Source organism: Mustela nigripes, chromosome 15 (assembly GCF_022355385.1).
Source record: "Mustela nigripes isolate SB6536 chromosome 15, MUSNIG.SB6536, whole genome shotgun sequence".
Taxonomy (NCBI): domain Eukaryota; kingdom Metazoa; phylum Chordata; class Mammalia; order Carnivora; family Mustelidae; genus Mustela; species Mustela nigripes.
This window is the reverse complement of record NC_081571.1, coordinates 28528990-28544188: the sequence shown is the minus strand read 5'-3', so window position 1 is coordinate 28544188 and position 15199 is coordinate 28528990. Positions and strand designations below refer to the sequence as shown.

The 15199-nt window shown below is 44.7% G+C and overlaps 1 protein-coding gene and 1 non-coding gene across 2 annotated transcripts; both read right to left on the bottom strand.

The window, feature by feature from the left end:
• Positions 1-11869: 11869 nt before the first annotated feature.
• On the bottom strand, positions 11870-12000 carry LOC132003057 (small nucleolar RNA SNORA31). The gene has a single exon (XR_009400129.1). It is a non-coding gene; the product is annotated as a small nucleolar RNA SNORA31 (small nucleolar RNA).
• An 805-nt stretch (positions 12001-12805) lies between these two features.
• TPT1 (tumor protein, translationally-controlled 1) lies at positions 12806-13695 on the bottom strand. Its single transcript, XM_059377435.1, is given in 1 exon segment — positions 12806-13695. A coding segment is annotated over 1 exon segment (519 nt). The 5' UTR covers positions 13536-13695; the 3' UTR covers positions 12806-13016.
• Between the last annotated feature and the right edge of the window lie 1504 nt (positions 13696-15199).

Below are 15199 nucleotides of genomic sequence, written 5' to 3'. Positions count from 1 at the left end.
CATTTGTTAATGTGGTAACCTTCTGGGAAGGCTTACATTTTTTAAAAGGCCTTTTGAAGCCCCAAAAATTTGACACGAAGGCAGTCCTTTTTATTTTTTTAATTTTTGATTATGGAAAATTCAATAATACGATGAAACTTTATGGCACCCATCCCCCAGCCTCAGGAATTACCTACCAGCTCATTGCTGATCTGGGTTTATCATTATCACCATCCATTTCTCCCCTGCTCTGTAATGTTCTCTGAAAGATTAGGACTCAAAAAAGAAAAATTCCATTATATCATCTATGTCATCATTTTTTCTTACAATTACTTTCAATCAGGACCTAAATAAGGTCCATAAATTGCAATGAGCTGATCTGTCTTTTTCATCTCTTCATCTATAGTTCGCCTCTTTCTTTTTTCTTTCAATTTGTTTTAAAAAGACAGTTATTTGAGGTACCTAAATACTAATATAAGTAGTACTATTATAATATAATTATATATTATATATTTTATTATAATTATTATAATATAAGTAGTACTCTGCCTACTTGTGATCTCTGTTTGTCAAATAAATAAAATACTTTAAAAAAAAATGTGGAAGTAGCTATCAGCTCCCAGATTACAGGTTAGCCTAAGAAGAAAGCTTCCATTTCCCCCTGCACTGCACCCCCCCCCCCTTATTTTGTTTTTTTATTTAATAGCAGCCTGGACTTAAATCTGAATATAGTACAAGGTTCTGGGAGCACTCTAGAAGTCTGAAACCAATAGTGCTGTCATCAAACTGCCACTCTAAATCCTGCTTACCATGGTTGCTCACGCTCTTTTCATACCTCTGTGCCTGGGCAACCACGAGTTTCTTAATAGCCAACTTTTTTTTTTTAATGATTTATTTATTTATTTGACAGAGAGCACAAACAGGTGGAATTCCAGGCAGAGGGAGGAGCAGTCTCCCGAAAGAGCAGGGGGAGCCTGACGTGGGTAATAGCCAACTTTTAATTAGTGCACGTGTCTGCTCTTTTTCCCAATAATCTCACCAAAACTATCAGAGAAAAATCTTGCCTCGTATTGTTCTGACTCTGGTGCAGTTCTGCCCTAACTATCTATAGTAAAGGGATGATTTTCTTTTAATTTCAATCTGTTGTGGACTGGCAACTTTTGTAAACTACAATAAACATGAATTACTAGAGAAGGGAACTAGGAAATCTAAAGGAAAAACACTCCCATGTTTCATTTCATATACTCTTCACTTCTGACACTTAAAGTCACCAAATGTGGGTAGGTTTTTCTAATCGCCAAGCAAGTCTGTGACGCCAGCTGCGTGTCCTACAATTTAACCCAATTCTGACAAGATCTCCGCGGAGACATCAGAGACCACAGGTGAAGGAATAGTCCTACAGGACTGCCCCCTCCCTCCTACTTCAGATGCCAATCACTGTCCGGGCTACCTGTGCTTCTAGACTTTGGAGATTCCCACGCCCCCTCCTCTGGTTTGATTAATTTGCTAGAGCAGCTCATGGACCTCAGGAAAACATTTTACTTACTAGATGACCAGTTTGCCATGAAAGGAGAGGACTCAGGAACAGCCAGATGGAAGAGATGCACAGGGCAAGGTATGGGGAGGGTTTACAGAGCTCCCGTGCCCTCTCCCACCTTGTCACCCTCCCAGCACACAGATGTGTTCCCAACCCGGAAGCTCTCTGAACCTAGAAGCTTCATTACATAAGCCTCATTAACTAAATCACTGACCATTGGTAACTGAACTCAACCTCCAGCCCCTTGCCCCTCCCAGAGGGTTATGAGACTGAACCTTCCAAACCTTTAATCATGTGATTGATTCCCTTGGCAACCCGCCCCTATACTGTGGGACTTTCCAAAAGTCACTCTGTTAACATAAATCAGATATGGTTGAAAGGGACTAGTTAAATACAAAAAACACATTTCATTTTATCTTCTGGAGCTATTTCAAGAGCTGGGAACAAAAGAGTCCCTTATAATTCTTATCGGTTAGGAAATTATAAAGGTTTAAAGTGTTACGTGCTGGGAACCCAGGATAAAGACAAAAATATCTATTCTTTTTTTAAGTTATTTTTTTTTAAGATTTTATTTATTTATTTGTAAGAGAGAGAGAGTGAGAGCGAGCACAGGCAGACAGAGTGGAAGGCAGAGTCAGAGGGAGAAGCAGGCTCCCTGCGGAGCAAGGAGCCCGATGTGGGACTCGATCCCAGGACGCTGGGATCATGACCTGAGCCGAAGGCAGCTGCTTAACCAACTGAGCCACCTAGGCGTCCCTTAAGTTATTTTTTTTAAGGTTGTATTTATTCATTTGACAGAGATCACAAGTAGGCAGAGAGGCAGGCAGAGAGGAGGAAGCAGGCTCCCTGCTGAGCAGAGAGCCGGATGCGGGGTTCAATCCCAAGACCCTGGGATCATGACCTGAGAGGAAGGCAGAGGCTTTAACCCACTGAGCCACCCAGGCGCCCCTCTTTTTTTTTTTTTAAGTTTTATTTAAGTAATCTCTACACCCAACATGGGGATCCAACAGAGTCAAGAGATCAAGAGTCACATACTCTTCCGGCCAAGACAGCCAGGTGCCACGCGCCCCCACTACTTCCCCGCTTTTTAAAAACATCTGTTTCCTATTACAAACCATATATCACAGAAAAGAAACCCAAAAATATACATACTACAGTTCTAAACTCTTGTTTATTGGATTTTAAATTATATTTGTATACACAACAAACAAAATTACTGTTAAACTGCCTTTAAAGGTTTTTAAATCCTTTTAAGTTAGCTAAACAATGTGGCCCGTAGACCAAGTAGGCTCTAATACCTTAGCAGCCTATGTGAGTGAAGTGAAACCCACCACCTGTCCAGGCCTCCAGGCTAGGAAACCAAAACCTAAAGCTAACCAATCACGAACAACCGCCGAGGCTTTCCCTGAAAACTCCGAAGCTACAGCCAATCAAATAATTTCCTTGCTTCGCTTCCACCTTGCCATAGAAACGTCTTTCCCTGAGCTCCTGATGGTGGAATGCTCCCAACCACTTCCAGTTTGGCAGTGCCCAAGTCATTTCTTGCTCAAATAGACTCCAAAATGTCTCTTTCTATGCTTTGGTTTATCTTTTATTAACTCTCAGTTGCTCCCCCCAGGCTGTGGACCAGAGGTTGAGTAACTGCGCTCCAGGCAATACTGGCCTGAATGTGACCTAGTTTTGAATACTGAACACTGTGATCCAAGCGGTTCACCCTTTCTTTTCAAAATCCTACAACATGCCTTAGCCTGTCTTTCAAAAACCTTCACGGTGTGCCCCAAATGTACTTTTAAAACACCAAATTTTACTGAGATATAATTTATACACAAGGAACGGAATCCTTTTAGGATGTACAATTTGAAGGTTGATGGATGTGTATACCCTTGAAACCACAACCAGGATACAAAGCGTCTCTGTTACTTCAAAGAGATGCCTTGTGTCCCCTTGTAGTCCATTTGGCCCCAGTTCCACCACCAAATTCACACTGCTTCTGTCACTAGAGATTCGTTTTGCATTTCCCTCTCATTCATTGTAATGATTCTGAAATTCGTCCACGCTGAGGACATATCTGGAATTTTTTTCCTTTATAACTGCAGTGTGGTGCTCTACTTGGACCCTACTGTTGTTTCTAGTTTGGGGTCACTGTGGATAAGGCTACTGTGAACATTTGTGTATTGGCCTGTGAATGGACATAAGTTTCATTTCTCTTGGGTAGATACCTAGGCGTGGAATGACTGGGCTGTACAACAGGTCAGTGTTGAACTCCACACCCATTTTTCTCACTATTTCAATTTCCTACCATTCCTCCTACCCACCTTGGAGCCAAACAGAATCACTTTCTTTTTCTCAGACGTGTTCCAAGATCTGCCTCGGCACCTTTCTTCAGGTTAATCCTATATCTTGGAACAGCCCTTTCGAGATCATTCCATCTACCTTAGCTGGGTTCAAGCACTAACTTCACAAAGGCCTCTTTCTTCCTCTCTATTAGAAGTGACTGCACCCCCTTGGAAAGCTCACAGAGCTACACCCTTCTTTTCATCTTAGAGCTTGTCCCCTCTACTAGATCCTAAGTGTCCTTGATGGCAGGGTTCAGTTTGGAGGCTCCCCCCCTCCACAGGGCCTGTTCAGTTCTTTGCATTGGGTAGGCACTCAGTAAATGTCTGTTGAATTAAGGAACCATAATTTGTAAAGCAGGGAAAGGCCAGAGTATATGTGTTTGAGAAAAGGGAATAGGTAAATTACTTGGAGAGAAGAAAGCTAATGGTGGTTACAGTAGCTCCTTTGCAACAGCTTTATTTGAAAACAGACTAAGAACTCACTTTAGGTGATGTGAGGTGTTATTCAAAGGATGGTAAGATATCCTGGTTCTCTGAACCCCAAAATAGCCCTCCTCCAATTGACCCGTTTGCGTATCTGAAATTCCATCATGAAATATTCACTTCTCTCTAGGAATTGAGTATCAACAATTGGTAAGATCACAAAAAAAAGAGACAACCAGGTGTTAAGTACCTCCTGATGGAAGAACACAATAGCACCTACAAAATGGTCTTGTGAAAAAAATCAAACCTGAATCTAGTCAAAGAGCAATGATCGAAGTACCACCACTCCAGGGACAGGATGTATTAAACTCCATTAGGGTGATGCCATCACCCAAATCCTGACTGGGGGTGGAGGTAGCGGCGGGTGGGGGGTGATCTCTAAAGAACAAATTACTGTCTTTTTTTTTTTTTTAAGATTTTATTTATTTATTTGACAGAGATCACAAGTAGGCAGAGAGGCAGGCAGAGAGAGGGGGGGAAGCAGGCTCCTCCTTGAGCAGAGAGCCCGATACGGGGCTTGATCCCAGGACCCTGAGATCATGACCTGAGCCGAAGGCAGAGGCTTAACCCGGTGAGCCACCCAGGTGCCCCTACTTTCACATTTTTAAAAGAAATTATTTACACATAAGGGAAATGTTGTAAAGACGTCTAAAAAAGAAAAGTAAAAGTCTAATATTACAAGACACTAGAAGGAAATGTCCCTGTGTAGTAACTCCCATATGGGGTGGGTGACAGAGTTGGGCTTCGAACCTAACCACGCACCATGCTGTTACAGAATAACATACAAGCTCCTTCTGGGCCTCCTTGCCTGACACAGCCGTACACAGCCTGCTGTGACGAGGGAGACACATCAAGAAATAGGGATAGAAACATACCAAAAATTGTCTTTTAAATGGAAGGAGCACAGTACCTACTTGGGGGCTCATGATGACTCTGCAGGTCTCCACCTGGCCAGAGCCCAGGGGGGCAGCCAAGGAAACTCCCAAGATTGGGACGCACATTAAATGAAACAAATTATATTAAAATGTTTCCACCTATAAAATGGGGTATAAACAGAAGGAAAGTATTCAGATTTTCCTAACCCCAGAAGTTTCTGTGTGCACTATTTTTCCATGATGGCTCTCCCCAGGGTTACTGGCAGGGCCTCAACACACGGCCATAGGCTAACAAGGTGGGCTGTTCACCTTCCTGCCATGAAACAGGAACAGAGGGGAGCTGACAGGAGCCGCAGGTGTGCTTTGGCCTCCTGACATCTTGTGTGTGAACAGGCCTCCCTGGTGGCAGCAACAGCTACGTGGTGCCCAGATTACACTGAAGATCACCCCTGAGAAGCAAGCCCCCAAGACCCAACATCTGACTAACGGGAAATCCAGAAAGTCAGAACTGAGAAGATGGAAGGAAAACACATAAGTGTGTATATGTGTATACAGACATTTCAAGAAAATTTCCAAGAAATGAAAACCACGTTTCCAAGTTGAAATGACTCACCAAGTGTCTCACAGGAAATGTTTAAAGACACACTAGCAAAGAACAGCATTATGAACTCAGAACATCAGAAACAAAGAAGATTCTAAAAACTTACAGAAAGGGAAAAAACAAAAACAAAAACAAAAACGTCACCATGCAAAGAACTGACAAACTTCCCAATAGCAAGTGGGAAAAAAAAATCAAGTGGAAGCTAGAAGAGAATGGATTTTTGGATGTCTAAATTTGACGGGTAATTATTCTTAATCTAGAAGTCCATACTTAGCCAAATTATCAAACATGTGCAAAAGGAAAATAAGGATATTTCCTGCAAGCAAAGTCTCAAAAAAAAATTTATCTTCTCAGTAAGCTATTAGAGAGCTGCTCTACCAAGACAGAAATTTGGGATTTACTTAAGTGGTGAAGGGAATTCCAGACTGAGGAGAGAAGCTCCATGTGACCAGAGGGCCGCAAGATGGCGAAGGCATCCGTGAGGAAGCGCTTCAAGAAAATTGAAAGTCGGTCCAATAGATTCCTGGAACACTTGAAGTTTTGAAAGAAAATTTACATTTTGCAATGTTGTGATTTTTAAGACACATATATTTGGTCTTTTTCCCTGTTTCTGGCAGGGCTCCTAAAATCTCTGGGATTTCCTGTGATGACAGCAATAAAAGGTGTCTTGCGTTTTGAGGTGACTCTTGGAAAGCCACAAAGGGTAAAGGCCGATTGCCAGTGGAGCCAAAGGTGTGATTAAAGGGTTAGAACTTTCAGTCTTACCCTACTCCTTCCTGGAGAGGAGGGTCCGGAGATTGAGTCTGGCCAATCACCAATGGCCAATGATTGAATCAAGCATGCCTAGGAATTGTAGCCTCTATAAAAACTCAAAAGGACAGGGTTCAGAGAGCTTCTAGGTTGGGAATACATCTACATGCTGGGAGTGTGACAAGCTTGGAGAGGGTACAGGAGCTCTGTACCCCCTCCCCATACCTTGGCCTATGCATCTCTTCCATCTGGCTGTCCCTGAGTCCTCTCCTTTCATGGAAAACTGGTCATCTAGCAAGTAAAATGTTTTCCTGAGGTCCATGAGCCACACTAGCAAATTAATCCAACCTGAGGAGGGGGCATGGGAATCTCCGATTTCTGGAAGAACAGGTAACGTGGACATGTGGTTGCTATCTGAGGGGGGCAGTCCAGTAGGACAGATTCCTTCAGCTATGGACTCTGATGCTGTCTCCGGGGAGATAGTGTCAGAACTGAGTTAAATTGTAGAACCAGCTGCTTGGTGTGGGGGAACTTCCCCATGTTGGAATTAGGAGAATTGTTGTATCTTCTACAGAGTTTAGGGGATGAATTAATGAGCACCTAGAAAACTAAGCAGTAGGGAATGAGTGAACTCCAGCAAAAAATGTAAAACAATCAAAAATAGAAATTGTAAACTGTACAGTTCAATTTGGAAAAAATACAAAGCCATACCATAGTGATTAGCTTAAACTGGGAGGTAACTATATGGGATGTTACAGAAAGAGAAGTGACAGGGCTCAGGGGAGAGGAGATGGGAGTTACCAGCACCAAGAAAGCATAATCATCTCCATAGAGAAAGTCAGATGGTAATTTCTAAACTCTGAAACTGAAAAAAACAAGAATAGTTGGGGCAAGTTATTTAGAAATAAGGATTAAAAAAAATAGGAAAACAGCAAATATCCAGAATGTGTCTTGGGAGAGTAAAAAATAGCCTGGCAGGAATGAGGTAGGGCAAGGGGCCAAGGTTCTCACCCTAATCCCTAAATTCAGTGCTTTAGACTAGGATATGAAATGTTTTCAAAAAAGTATATCCAGGGGGGCACCTGGGTGGCTCAGTGGGTTAAGGCCTTTGCCTTCGGCTCAGGTCATGATCCCAGGGTCCTGGGATCGAGCCCCACATCGGGCTCTCTGCTCTGCGGGGAGCCTGCTTCCTCCTCTCTCTCTCTCTGCCTGCCTCTCTGCCTACTTGTGATCTCTGTCAAGTAAATAAATAAAATCTTTAAAAAAAAAAAAAAAGTATATCCAGGGTAAACTGAGTAGTGTGTTTAGGAATCCCACCATTCCTTTAAGTCTGTGACCCGTACACCTCGAGCACCTACGTGCTAAGGGGCAGGCCCCGTTCTGAACATTCAGGATACATCACTGAGCGTCAGAGGTAAGCCCTTTAGGAGCTCGGGTGGGACACAGATGATAAGCCAATAAGCTAGTAACATCTTATCACGTTAGGTGGTGGGAAGCACCATGGAGAACAGAAGCTAAGGGGGTTGGGTGGTGGGGGTGTGGGTTTTGAGCGCATGGCTAGAAAAGGCCGCTGATTTGGACCAGATGGCTTTGAGCAGACCTGGTTGTCAGAGCGAGCCACAGGCTATCCAGGGACAGCACTGGGGCTGGTTAGGGCTTCCAGATTAAATGCAGGTGTAGGAAGGGACTTCGAAACAGGCAAACCCCAGGGCTAGAAACTACTCCGCAAAACCACAGGTTAGGGATCAGGAAAGCTATGCAGTAGTCGGCAGTCTTGCACAACTCTCACAACCCCATAAACCAGAGGGTTTAGTAACTGCCTTAGAAAATGAAGCCTCCACATTGCTCTTGGGATGCTAAAATCAGCTGCTCTCACATTCACACCCAGCCTTCCTCTTCTGTAGCGCAGAGTGGAACAGTTTGCACATTACTTAACCAGTTTTCAAAAGCTTAGTCACTTTTGCTTTTAATAGATGCCGGCAGTTGGTATTTACCATCCTGCTGGTATGATGGCAGTCACCAAGGGTAGCGACACCCAGCCTGTGTTCCACCTGACAAAACCCATCCATGTGAATTGCTGACTCGACAGGGGACACTTCAGAAGGATGGAATGCTAGGAAAGTGATGGGGAGAAACACGGACTGCGGCCCCCCAATGGGCATTTACTTAGCTTCCAGTTTTTTTTTTTTAATTTTATTTATTTATTTGACAGAGATCACAAGCAGAGAGAAAGAGGGGGCATGCCCCCTGCTGAGTAGAGAGCCCGATGTGGGACTCCGAGATCATGCCCTGAGTGGAAGGCAGAGGCTTAACCCACTGAGCCACCCAGGCGCCCCAGCTTCCAGTGTTTTACTTGCCATCTGTTGATACGCATTATTCCACCTCAAGGTGGCCAGAAGAGGTGTCCGTGCGTAGTAGCAATCTTCCTCCTTTCACTTGCCGATCCCCCACCCCCAAGGCTGACGATCAGTTTGGCTATTTGACCTAAAGGAGAAATTAGCAGTTCTTGAGGGAAAACATCTAAATGCCCTTAAGAAAAAGGAAAAGGGCCCCTGGATGGCTCAGTCGTTAAGCATCCACCTTCTGCTCAAGTCATGATCCCTGGGATGGAGCCCGACGGAGGGCACCTTATTCTGTAGGAAGCCTGTTTCTCCCTCTCCCACTCTCCCTGCTTGTTCCCTCGTCACTGTCAAGTAAATAAAACCTTAAGGGAGGGGGGCACATACATAGCTGTTTTGAATACTTGTCCTCAAAACACCTTTCTCTATTTACCAGCTCTCTACCACTCGGTAGAGCGATTTTACTGTCCTATGCTCTAGGTGAGGTCATGTGCAAGTAGCAAAAGAAACTACAACTTACCTGCTATCTTTACATAAGAAAATCACCAAGTATGAAACTAGACTTCCGGCATCAAACTGTTGGAAACTTGGGACTGGATGTTTAGTAACCCTACAGTACAACAGTGCTCTTGCACTCTTGGCTAACCAACTGTGGTCTGTGTCCTCCCCACAAAGAGGACCCCTCTCATCAGTCACCTGATGCCTGAAGTCTCATTTCTTCACCTCAAACTGTGACGCATTCATGCAAAAGCACTCTGGAAGGTATTCCCCCATCCCCATGCTTCCTGCTTCACCGCTAGCTGGTACTGAGTGTATATGAACAAAGGGAGATGTCAAATGTATCCTGGAGATGGAGGAGAGGCGTCAGTAATTGAAGGAAACCTCACTGAACAAGTCATTACTTTGAAGACTCTTCCCCTAGGCTCATAGCTGACATTTTCCTACTTAATTGTATGGACTCCTATTCAAACCACATCCACTCAGAAATTCTCATGGTCCAGTGTGGGGAGGAATCTTGTATGCCAGTTACCAGGCTGTTAGAGGAAACCATGTGTAATACTACAAATCCACAATCTACACGCTCTCAGAATGTGTATTAGAATGTTCCAGTAGAAAAATATGCCCCACAAAAAACAAAACAAAACAAAAAACCCTGCTTTGGACTGCCAACATTATGATCAGACACACCATTGCTGCACTAAGGGGTGAACTTGGAGGAATTCAGTGGGATAAACAGAAACTACCATCGTTATGATTTTTAACTTTATCTGCAAACTCCCCACAGTAGAAAAATCTGTATGTAACTTTCTACTCCGACCAGAAGCCTCTCGGACAGCATATTAACACATACTTTGTATGTTGTATACTGTAGTCTTACAATAAAGCTAAAGAAATACTGTAAAATACACTTAGAGTACTGTAAAAAAAAAAATCCATGTTTAAAGTTTAGTTCAAAGCCATGTTGTTCAGGGGTCAACTGGACTGACATTTCACAGGCAGTATGCTGTAGCTCTTCCTTTGAGCCCATCTCAGTCAGGCTTTCTTCCCTTACTATTCATACACACACTTGTCAAGTTCGCCTTCTTGGTCCTCATCTTGGCTAGTTTGCAACAGGTAGCCCTGAAACTGTCCACTTGACTTCCAGACCACTCCTGCGATCTTGCTACTACAGGGACAGCTCCTCTGAATCACTTTGCCAGTTCATTATGCTGAGCATCCCAAGTTTTAGATCACAGGGCTAAGTCTGTCCTTTCTAGGTGATCTCACCCCGTGTTTTGACTTCAATGTCATGCACTGAGATTTTCCCAGTAGTCTTTAAAATCTTTAGACCTCTCCTCCCAAGTAAAATAGTCAACTGCTCAACTAGTTCATTAGGTCAGATCATGTCACCCTTCAGCTCAAAACCCTTTTATGGCCTTCCTGCAGGCCTTGGTTTCTGCTTTTCCTGGATTTTCTCTTCTATGTCTTAACCCTTTGTCATTTAGGGTCCAGCAAACCAGCCACCTTGTCACCAGAACGTGCCAACACACTCCACTTCAGACCCTGCATTTGCTCTTCTTTGCCTGAACTGTTCAGCCCCCAGATACCCGCACAGCCTATTTGCTTTCCTACTCAAATCACATTTTAAAGGCCTTCCCAGACAACCCCATCAAAGTCCTTTTACAATTTTCTCCAAACTCGTTTAACAAAGCCTAGGGCTTTAAGGGCACCAAGAAAACTTTTCTCAAGCTCAGCACTCACAAGGACATAAAATGACATGCCCACAAAGTTCACATCACCTGTTACTCTTGCACAAAGTATCTTAACCAGACTCTTAACTGGGAATAACTATGAACACTGAAAATAAGCATTCCTAGGCTGGACTGACCTGGACTCTTCACTTCCTACAAAGCCTCTGCGCCTTTTCCACAGCTAGCTCACTGAAATCAGTGTCCTGATTTCAGCCTAGATGGTACAAGACCTCGCACACAATCAGGTGGTCAAGTTCATAGCACTGACCACTGCCCAAAAACTCTTTCCCCACTAATGTTTCGGAGGGCCAAGTGGCCTAGATCAGTAACTGGAGCTTTTCTATTGTAGTGTCAGATCAGGATGCTTAAAATCGCCACCAGCTTTAGGACTGGTTTCCAGTATTTGGGTTTGCTTCCAATCATCACCAGGGGGCACTATCAACCTTAATGTGTCTCAGGTTCTGAACCACATTGTGAACTCTGAAACCCCCGGGGGCAAATTCCAGATGGCTAAGTCACTGGATTCGCCCTGGGTTCAAGCGTCATAGGACCAGCTGAGTCACTGGCTTGCATTTACTTTTAACCCTTACATTTTTCAAAGTGAAATTAATCAAAAGGCAAAGGTCTGGGACATTCTTTTCCAACACTTTCCATGAACTCCAATTTTAGACTTTGGAGTAAACCAGATCCTCATTGTTGACAAGGTTTACTTGAGTTGCAGAAATTTCCCTCCTTTTAGCCTGTACTCCCCCGTTCAATCTTGACTGCCACAATGAGACAGACAGAAAGCGCGAGGATTTTTTTCTTGCATCTCTAGTGGAAACCTTAGCAGCAGACAGAACTGCTCCAGGTCTGTCAAATGGATGCGTTTTCCTTATTCTTTGACACCCACAACCCTTTCCCATACAATAGGACACAACAAAAGCATTTTCCTCAGCCCATGGGCTAGCTCACATTCCAACCAGAGCTTCACCTTTTAAAGCAGGGGCTGGCAAACCTTTCTTGTGAGGGGTCACATGGTTGTTTGATTTGTTAGGACTTAGGATCTGTCACACTCTGCTCTTAACAGTTAAGAGCCAGTCAATACACAAAACACATGAGCATGGCAGTGTTCAATAAACCTGGACACAAATTTAGGTTTCGTCTTTTTCACATCCCACCACCTATTTTCTTCCAACCATTTAAAAATCTAAGTACCAACTTAAAGTCACAAAAATAGGTGGCAGGACCAACCAGTGTGCCAACCCCATTCCAGGGAGTTTGACATAAGCACTCCAGGAGACTTCTAGGTTTCTCTAGAACTTGGCTCTACTTGACTTATGATAAATAAGATCACACACTTTGCTTCCAAACTGTTATTAGTCTCTTTTTATTCTTTTGGTGATCTCCTCCAGAGTTAACTACTTCCGTTTGTAGGTGATGAAATGTGTAAGGAATCCACTTCAGAATGCTGGCCCAGCTATGAGCATGGTCTTTCCCTTTACTGGAACTCAGAATTAAGACTTTGGGTTCTTGTTTTTTATATTCCAGTCCCAGAAGTAGTTCTCACTGTAGAAGTTATCTGCAGGCAGTCTTATGCTTTCTAGCAGTAGTCTACAACCAGGCTCTAGCTTCTCCAGGACACTACACAGGATGGATTTAAATAGGAGTTAAACTAAGAGGCATTCTCCCAAATGAGTTTAAATGCAATTTTATTTTTAGACAACCTACATGACATGTTTTTCTCTTAAAAACAATGCCTCCGCTCCAAATAAATCAGGGTCAAAATAAATGAAGAGCTCAAGATGACATCAGTCCCATTTGTCTAAGTCCTGGTGTTGTGTGGATGAAGAGCAGCAGCCAGTTACGACAACAGGTGATACATCCAAAGTAATGGACAGATGAATTAACATTTCTCCATCTCTAAACCATCCTCAAAGAAAATCATATATGGGATCACACCATCCTCACGGTAGTCCAGCAAAGCAACCATGCCATCTGGATTCATGTTTTCACCAATAAAGAACTGGTAGTTTTTGAAATTAGCAAGGATGTGCTTGATTTGTTCTGCAGCCCCTGTCATAAAAGGCTATACTCTTTCTGGCCTCTGTTCTTCAAGTTTGCCTTTGGTGGATTTCATTTAATCTTTGATGCACTTCTTGTAGGCTTCTTTTGTGAAGCTGGTTTCCTACAAGTGATGGTTCATGACAATATCAACACCAGTGATGACTGTGCTTTCAGTACCTTCGCCCTCCGGGCCTTCAGCAGAGGCATTTCCACCAATGAGCGAGTCATCAATGTTACCCTCTGTCCTACTGACCATCTTTCCCTTCACCTCCAGACACAGCCCGTCCACTATCTCCCGGATCTTGTAGATGTCAGAGAACATCTCATCATGGCTGATGAGGTCCCGGTAGATGATCATGATGACGGCTGAAGAGAGATGACGGCTGCACTACCTTAGCAAGAGCCGGGAGCTCTGAGCGAGCGCGGTGCAGCCGGAGCGGCACTCGGGGGGAGGGGGGAGCGGGCGGAAAAGGCCGACTCAGCCGCTCCCCAACCTCATATAGAGGGCACGTCCCCCTACGTCATCGCCCGCTGCGCCTCCGGAAGCGCCGCAAGCGGTGACGTGGCACGCAGAGCCGCGGGAGGTGGAGCCACGGCGCGGGCCGGTGAGGGGAGGCGAGCATCCGGGGACTTGGCCCGGGGGCACAATGCTGTGTTCCGCGGTGCTCGCGGTGGGGTGGCCGCTGGGAGACGGAGAGGAAGGGGTTCTCTGGGCCCTAGTGCGGAGGGTGGGGGAAGCGGGGCAGACTTCCCGTCCCCTCCGCACCCTGCCGGGCTGCCCTGGGAGGTGCTGGGCCTGGGTGGGGCTTCGATGAAATCTCTTCAAGCTTCCGCCGTGCGCCTCGCCTCGCGCAGCTCCCACCCCTTTCTGGGAACAAAAATGTCAACTGCTGTAGAGGACTCCGCGTTTACGGAGGGTCGGGGCCTGGGGCGACGTCGAGGCTGTCCACCAAGATGAGGGTAGGGGACTGCTTTTGGCCTCGCTCTGGGCTCTCAGGAGGCCTCGGAGAACTTGGCGGCGTTTGGCCCAGACGCTGCCGCAGCTGTAGTTATCGGACGCGTTCGTGGGGCAGAGCCGAGACCCGGGACGGTCGTCGCGCCGCCCTCTGGGACTAGTCGTGGGGGGGCGCAAGGTCTGTGGGCAGGAGGTAAGGTGTCCCTAGAGTTTGCACAGCTTTTCCATCTCCTGTTGGGTTCCGTATAGAGCTTGGCGATTCCTCAGGCAAACATCCTAAGAACTTCCTTTTCTGTTTTGCACTTGAATTATGGCCTCTGTTTGACCAAAAAAAAAAAAAAAAAGATACTGTCACTTTAAGATGACATTGAAATTATATCCTAAGTGCTAGAGAGTTAAACAACAATAGGGAGCTTCCTACCTGCTCAAATGTTATGTGGACTTCAGACCCAGTTACTGGGTCCAAAACAAACACTCAAGGAAACAGTTTGCCTTTTTGTGTGAAACCGGAGAGCTTGTTAGATTGTACGAATATTTTTTATGCTCTGCGGGGTCCCTAGCACCGGGTTTTGCACGGATCTCGCAATCGTAAACAAGTTAAAAGCAGTCCTATCCTCACACAGTTTTGTTGTAGGAAATCAAAGAATCAGGCAATTATAATACATCCAGCATTCCCCCCTTCCAATCCAATAATGAAGCGTTCTGCACAGTAAGAGCAACTCACGAAAGAGGAGAGCACAAAACTGCATTGAGATGATGGAGAAGTCAAAACGGAAAAGAGCCAGGGAATAAGATGTGGTCGGGGGCTGCACTGTACACCCCAGAGGACCACCCCCCTCCCCGTGACTGGGAGTAAGCTAAAAAATGGCATGAAGGGAATTTGAAAACAAATGGACATCTTCTGACAGAATGTCTGTGAAGGATCTCTCAAACCTCTTGGTTATTTCTGGAATATATGAGTGGGACAGGTTATCCCAGGCAGATCTTCAATTCTCTTCCTTAGCTTTAACATTTTCAAATTTTTTAGAAAGATTTCCATTTACTGATACCATATCCCTAAACTGCTC